This window comes from Sinocyclocheilus anshuiensis, unplaced genomic scaffold (genome assembly GCF_001515605.1).
Source record: "Sinocyclocheilus anshuiensis isolate Anshui unplaced genomic scaffold, SAMN03320099.WGS_v1.1 scaffold2461, whole genome shotgun sequence".
NCBI classification, from domain to species: domain Eukaryota; kingdom Metazoa; phylum Chordata; class Actinopteri; order Cypriniformes; family Cyprinidae; genus Sinocyclocheilus; species Sinocyclocheilus anshuiensis.
The window spans coordinates 178,297-186,372 of record NW_015552846.1 but is presented as its reverse complement, the minus strand read 5'-3'; the positions used below and the strand labels follow the sequence as shown (position 1 = coordinate 186,372).

At 38.5% G+C, this 8,076-nt stretch overlaps 1 protein-coding gene across 1 annotated transcript in view; it reads right to left on the bottom strand.

Annotated features, from left to right (window-relative positions):
• The window catches only part of LOC107668129 (potassium channel subfamily K member 10-like), a 19,888-nt gene extending 13,884 nt beyond the window's left edge, over positions 1–6,004 (bottom strand). The window contains exons 1-2 of the mRNA XM_016459921.1: positions 5,646–6,004; positions 3,131–3,513 (exon numbers count right to left, since the gene is read on the bottom strand). Of these exons, the coding sequence (XP_016315407.1) occupies positions 3,131–3,513; positions 5,646–5,700 (438 nt within the window). The 5' untranslated portion in view covers positions 5,701–6,004. The remainder of the gene's footprint in view (positions 1–3,130; positions 3,514–5,645) is intronic.
• Positions 6,005–8,076: the final 2,072 nt, after the last annotated feature.

Sequence of the window (8,076 nt, the reverse complement as noted above, 5' to 3'; positions counted from 1 at the left end):
AGCTCCCTTGATCAGTGCCCTGACTACTGAACAAGGGAGCTGATTGAGACGCACCCTGAGTTTTTTTTAGGCGACCATTATTTTAGAACGTTTCCCCTTATTGTCGACACGTCATGCTTGTCACATGTCACACCGTGGCCACAATAACACTGTGTGACAGATGGATCGCTTTTATTTCGTTTTTCGTTTTTTATTCAAAATATTCATAAACTTGCTTACCATATCATCAACTACCTGATATTCCAATCCACAAATATGTGTAAATGAGTGTGTTTTGTCATTTAAAAACCGTTCTAAATGAGCTTGATCATGATCTGTAACGTGAGATGGGCACCACCATGTTTGTTCGCGCTGCAGTTCCGAGAGTCCTGTCAGTCGGATTTACCGCACGTAAATGCATCAATTTCTCCTGTACATAGAAAAAGTCTTAGATCTTTGAGTTCAGCTCATGAAAATGGGGGCAAAAACAAAAGTGTTGCGTTTATCATTTTGTTCAGTGTATGTGTATTTAAATGTCTGAAACATAAAATAAAGATTATGTGGTTAAAACCACTGCATAGTTGTGATTATATAACAAGTGCAGTGGCGTCTCAGCACCAGATAAAGCGTGAAAGCACAGTTTGAATTTGGCAGTTATGTGATGTCACCGAACGTTCTAAATCCCATAAACCATACTCCCAGGGGCACGGAAATAAAAATCTAATAAAAAGTATATGTGGGACCGTACCACTGAAAGTGTTAACATAACACTATCAGTTAGGTTTAGGTTTAGTGTAGGTGACAGGTTATTTTCAAATGCGATACAGTGTAAACCTTTTAGCGCCACTCACCAGTCATTTCATTTCTGAACTGCCATGATACATACAACAACCAATACCCTCAAAACTTGCGACATCTGTGGCATTGTGCTGTGTGATAAAACTGCACATTTTAGAGTGGCCTTTTATTGTGGCCAGCCTAAGGCACACCTGTGCAATAATCATGCTGTCTAATCAGCATCTTGATATGCCACACCTGTGAGGTGGATGGATTGTCTCGGCAAAGGAGAAGTGCTCACTAACACAGATTTAGACAGGTTTGTGAACAATATTTGAGAGAAATAGGCCTTTTGTGTACATAGAAAAAGTCTTAGATCTTTGAGTTCAGCTCATGAAAATGGGGGCAAAAACAAAAGTGTTGCGTTTATCATTTTGTTCAGTGTATGTGTATTTAAATGTCTGAAACATAAAATAAAGATTATGTGGTTAAAACCACTGCATAGTTGTGATTATATAACAAGTGCAGTGGCGTCTCAGCACCAGATGAAGCATGAAAGCACAGTTTGAATTTGGCAGTTATTTGATGTCACCGAACGTTCTAAATCCCATAAACCATACTCCCAGGGGCACGGAAATAAAAATCTAATAAAAAGTATATGTGGGACCGTACCACTGAAAGTGTTAACATAACACTATCAGTTAGGTTTAGGTTTAGTGTAGGTGACAGGTTATTTTCAAATGCGATACAGTGTAAACCTTTTAGCGCCACTCACCAGTCATTTCATTTCTGAACTGCCATGATACATACAACAACCAATACCACTAAGTGGGCAATTCACAGCACAGCTATTTTAACAATATACTTTATTACTGATTGAATTCTAAGTATATAATCAATTTTTCTCTCACCACATCTGTTTTTTTTTTCAGCGTTTTGAGATGCATACATCATACATGCTATACTTTAGAATTAGCCTAGAAGAACATGTGCGTTAGAACAGCCTTTGCTTTGTGAGTGTGCCTATGATGTCTTACAATGCTGCCTATGTAGGCAGCTTACTTGCTACTGGAACAGAACAGAGTCAATTTCTGGAAGGTCTCTGCACTTGGGCTCCACTTTCCCTGTTTTATGAGGAGCTGTGAGCACTGGTCCCTGAAAACCCCAGAAGTAGTAAAAAAGAGGGTGATGCAGTGCAAAACAAATAAACTGCTTTTGTCAAGCTTGAGCAGAACCTGACCCTTGTAAACCAGGCTATAAATAGATTACACGGACACGAACTTCGCCACCTTATAATAAAAACTGATATAAACACGGGTCCATGGGGAGTATAAGAGAAAGTGAGCCTTAAATTTATACGAATAAATCAGAAATGTACAGAGAAACTTTACCGCTAAATTTCAAGGTCTTTAATTTGCATGACTTTGAACTAAATTTGTATAAATTGTTCTAAAATTTACTATCTATCTAAAAGTTACAACTTTTATTAAAAAATAAATCCCTATCCCATTCCTAAACCTAAGCTGGTCGTACAAATGTAGGAATGAGTTATTACGAATTCATCAACACATAAAATAGTTATGAATTGACATGAGAGTGGGACGTAACATCAATTTCATCAATAAAACAATAAATAGTAATATGTTAATAAATATTAAGTCTAATAAATATTTTGTCAGAATACATGGATAATTTCTTTCTGAAAGGTCATCAATGTATTATAATGCTCTTTGAAGCCAACAGGGTGTAATTACAAAATCAAACCAGCAGGGGCAAATTGATTTATGCTAATCAGCAAAACTTTGAACTCTTGATGCGAGATGGGGAAAATCAATCATAAGTCTACAGTAAATTAGCTTCGCAGGAATGAAAAGTCATTTTTGTCACAGCGCTAGACATCACATAACAGACCTGACAAAAATGTATTAGTCAGATTTCAGAGTTTGAAAGGTTGCAGGGTTTGCAGTGTTTCCCCATAAATCTCTGCCGTTTTATTGCTGAGAACATTTCTGAAAAGTCATGTTAAAGTAGTCTCGGTAAATGGGAGCTATTAAAGACAAGAATGGACTTTGCACATCGCTTCAACACTGCAAAACAGACTGATTACTGCCATCATGGCCACTATCCATCAAATACTTCAACTCTACAGCAAACGGCTTGCTTTCATAAGTCTACTATGACAGTCTACTCTGATATCTTTACATTTATTTTCGTCGCTTGCTCCATTTAGAATTGTCCAACCGCTGTGCCCTGGTCTATTGCATGAGTGAAGCTCACATGTCAGACAGATCGATGAAGCTATAGTGTTCCACTAGATTTGAGATCCCACAAGGGACACTGCCCGAGCTCTACTACAGACGAGCAACAGTTTTACCTTGATGAGCTCTTCCAGCTCATTGGGGGTCACGCACTGATGTTTCTCCAGGAAGGCGGCTTTCTTCGAAGTGATGGTGTCTTTTTGGTTGCTCTCGAAGGGTTGCTCCAGGGCTTTGAACACCAGACCGCCGGCAACCAGGTATGCTACCACCACCACAAACACGGCTAGGACAGTCTTCCACTTCATGACTGTGAGGAGGGCTGAGCCGTCTGCCACCGCTTCCAAGCTGGCCACCATACTAGTGGGCCGGGAGACAGAAAGGCGAGGTAAAGTGCAGCCCATGGGGTTCTGCATGGTGGCCACGCTGGCCTGCACCAAGCTGGACTGCAACATCCCTGGCTGGACCTTCTTGGGCGGCACCAGGTTGGTCTGCACTGGCACTGTTAAAAAAAGAGACAATATACATGTATGCCATGTATGTGATAATTTACTACACTAGTTCTCAACTGGTTTTGCTTCTGGACTCAGATTTTACATTTAATATCAAGTCAAACTTGTACAGATCTAAACAAAAATGTTATTAAAATCTTATATTAATGAAACAAATAATATTTTTTATGAAGTCTATGTTATTTTATTTTACCTTGCGTAGTTTCTTTCATAGTTTTCGAGGATGAGAGCTTGACACGCAACCTCTTCATGATGGAATCTTATTTGCCTGGCTTCTAGCAACTGACAGATGAATTTGCGACAATACTGTAAAGTTTGGAACCACAGCCCTGACGTCAAAAAGATCTGCATTTTCTCCTCTTTTAAGTGCTGATGAACCTATGAGATTTGCTAAAATAAATTGACTGTTATATGATGATTTGCATTTATTTATTATTTTTTTGCATTTTTTTTCCCCCTGCTGTCCACTATTCTATCAGAACAGAACATCGATGTGTTTTTGTCTTGCAAACCACTGATTTATGTTGTCATTTATCCACTGCAAAAAGCTTATTCAAAGACCAAAAATTAGAATCAAAGAAAATTTGCTTTTTGAGTTTAGTGTTTGCACCTGTGTTCATTTTACTTTCTTTTTAAACATGACGATTTTAAATTAATGTAAACACTCTAGGTGGCAAAGAGTGGAGTTTCACATGCAATGGTCCCAAAGCTTTTTATAATTGCTGCATACCCACACATACACACACATGTCTGCACACACACTTCTGTTGGATTTCTGAAAACCCATTACAGCAGAAAGCAGCAGTAGTACCAGGGTGGAGCAGCTACACTGTTTCAGACCGCCTGGCTGCATTTATAAACACATAAAAGAACATTACTAACCATTATGCATATTCTGCAAAAAAATAATAAAAAATCATCTTGTGGAGGTGGTACTCTAAATAAATCAATATGACCCTATAATCAATAAACCAAATATTGCATTAATCACAGAAAGCACATATAGAGAGTGAGCCTCAAATTATTTGCCCTCAACTTTCTTGTAGTAAGGCAATCCCCTCGCCTGCAATATTATGTAGTATTGCACAGCTGTTTATGTGGGCACTATCCCTGCAGCATGACCGCAATAATTTACTGTGACAATTCGATCGGTTGTTTACAAGCTATATTGACCCTACCTTCAGAATTTTTTCCCAGTGAAATTTCAGAGCAAATGATTAAGTGGACATTAAGAATTTCAATAAGCCTTATTAATTTTGAATTAAGATTAAATACTGATCGACAATAGTGACTTAAATTGTAGTCGCATTATATGAAGGAGCTATACTGCGTTCAATGTGTTAAAATAATAGGCTATTATTAATAATAGCTGTTCCCAAACGTAGGCTATAAATCTAATTCACAGTTTCCTGGAAGGTCAAAAAGTATGTGTTTATCACCTCGCCTGACATATCTGCGACGTGGTTAATATAAGCATCGTGAATATGTGTGATTTGTCGGGTTGGATTTGTCGGTACATAGTAAGATTAGGTAACGCGCGTGTCTCCCACGTTTCATTATGCATCTCTCGTGTCTCTGCATAGTACTCGCAGACTTGTAGACGCGTTATCCCAGTTATAGATTTCTGGAAAAGGTAGCCTTTAAGTGCTTATATAGACGTCTCTATGACTTGTTCCTCTCCTACCCTGCTAAACTATTGCAGCAAACATCAACAATACAGGTCTCTCGGTCATGTCGTGATTGGGATTTATCTTGTGAGGAAAACCTCTTAAGCATCAAGGGGTGTGATTGAAACGCGTGGTTGTGAATCTTAATAAAGAACTGAACTGAAAAACTGAGACGGATAGAATGAGATCCATTATTAGAATTAAGAGACGTAAAATCTTTGGTATTGCACCACTAAGTGATCACAGTCAACTACCTCACCCATTAGCACTCCATCATTTTGCGCATCTTGGTTAAAGTGCTTTTGATTGGATTAGTTGGGTTCTTCAATCACTCTACATGACAACTGGCTGCCAGAGCGCATGTATGCTTCGTTATGCTCTTAATAACTTCCGTCAAAGATGCTGCATGAACAATAACGTATATGCCAATGCATTTTGGATCGAAATGTACCTACCTGCTGGAGGGTTCCAGTTCCCTGGTTTCCTTGGGTTTTCCGTTGGAAATTTCATTGTGGATTGCAGTATAATTCATGAAATGGTCGAAAAGTGATAAAGTAACCGGGAGACACGGCGTGACTGTTGAATCATGCAGCGAATTTCCTTGAAGACATTGTTTTTAAACGAGACAGGGAGGTAAATGGGCGCAAGCATGAGATCATCTTCATCTTCAGGCGTGTAGATGTGCTGCTAGACTGGCGTGGAATCTGCCTGTCACGTAAGAGTTCCAGATCACTCCGCCTTTTGCCAGCTGCACCCTTTGTGTGTGAAGTAAACAGTGAAGGTGCAGCAGAAGTCCACGCGCTGTTGGGGGCATCGTCTGTGCGCTTCGCGAATGGACTATATAGAAGGCTTTTCTCAGTAGCCGCAGTATGTGGCAAACCGGTTTAACATTTATCCCACAAGACCGACTTTATTTATTTGTTTGTTTGTTTGTTTGTTTGTTTGTTTCTTTCTTTCTTTTTTGTTATTAGTGCATATTTTTATTTACTAAAAAGTAATTCTCATGTGACCATTTCATGAATAACTTTTTTATTGAATGCTGGTAGGCTACTCCATGATCCATTTCACAAGTGATTGGACTGTTTCAATGGCTACGTTTACATGCAACCAAATAATCCATTTGTAATCGGATTGACGGCTCAATCGGACTGAAATACCTTCATGTAAACACCTCAATCGAGCCGATTGAGCTCGATCAGAATGAAATTTTGATCGGATTGAAGGGGGTGGTTTATTCCTTTTCTAATACGATTGAGAGTGCATGTAAACACTCGATCGGATTGAACCCCGAAACTGAAAGGACTGCGCATGTGCAATGACGCAGAAATGGCATAATGATGTATGACGCGCGGAGGGGCATTTTTACTGCGTGATAAATATGAGCAGCACGGCACAGCGGTTTAAATGTATATTTATCCATAAATTAATAAATATTAATTTTGCTGTTAAAAACAAATAAAGAAGCCGTGTATAGTGGTTATTATGTGCAAGCAGTGAGAAACTCTATATTTGTGCAGTGTGCGCATGTCAAACAAATTAATTCAGATTTGAAGCTTGTGACATATAAACGCGCACATCAACCCGATCACTTTATTTAGCGTTCATGTAAACACTACATTCAGATTCAACCAAAAATTGTGCATGTAAACGTAGCCACTGAGACACAGTCTTCATCCAGTACAAACTATAGAACATGGTACTAACAATGGAAAGGTCTTAAAATTTTAACAGACTGCATGAAGTGACAATCTTTATATCCTGAAGAAAATGTGAATTAGTTTTTGATGAAGGTGTCTACCAAATATAAAATAAAATACAACCAACCCTCCCTCACAAATTGCACTACATCAATGCTAAAATTCTAAAATCACCCTTTATCCAAATTATTTTTAACGTAACAGGGGGTGTGGTCAATTTTAACTTGTCATCTGCTTCCAGTCATGCTGCTTACCATTCCAAGCTGGTATTTCTTATCATATTATTTAAATATATTATTTTAATCATAAATGTACTGTTTTTGCCTATAGCAGCTAATTGAATTGGAAATCTCGCACATTCACATAAAATAGCTTACTTCCACATTACAAATAAGGTGGATAGGCTTCCCTTGACCAGTGACAATTTGAGAGGTGTGTTCAGTTGTCTTTCTGGAAGCCAAACTTCACAGCTCATTTCACAGCTCTTTCCATGTCCTCAAAAAATGAGCTTGCACATTCCTATCCTATCTAACTTATTAATTGCAATTGCAGCTTTTGCTAGTGTCTACGCTAGCTGGTGCTGGCATCTAATGAATATTTAATAGCTGTCAGCAACTGGAATACATTTGTAGTCTGAAGTATGTAGTTGATTGCTGAATCCCAGGTCCCCACAGAATTCAATAAGTATAGACTAATTTAAAGACTAGTCACTAGTAAATTAAGTTATTTTTAATAAATAGTTACTAGCGAAATTCGAGTAAAACAAAAATAGATATTGGTTAGTTTAAAGCAATAAATTTTAAAATGGCTTGCCACAGCAGTATGGAGACACCACACAATAAGACTCCAGCTGTAAACCAGGCGCCCCTCTTACCTCATCCGATTATACTGCACTGTTGCATCAAGTGCTGGTGTGTAGTCAGAGAATACTGTGAGAATACTGTGTGCCATATGAAGTTCAGACAGTGTCATTTATTTAGCCTGCTAGCTAGTGAACGGTCAAGCTTCTTTTCTGTGCAGGTAGAAATTCCACTGCTTCCATGACACTATAATATTTATCCTGGAAATGTAAGAGCAAAATATTATAAGCCGAGACAGGAAAGCTTCTGCGGTAAAGCACTGATTCCATCGGTTCATTCAGTATCACATCACTCAACGCAAATATGAAGTCATCACCTTACATAATGAA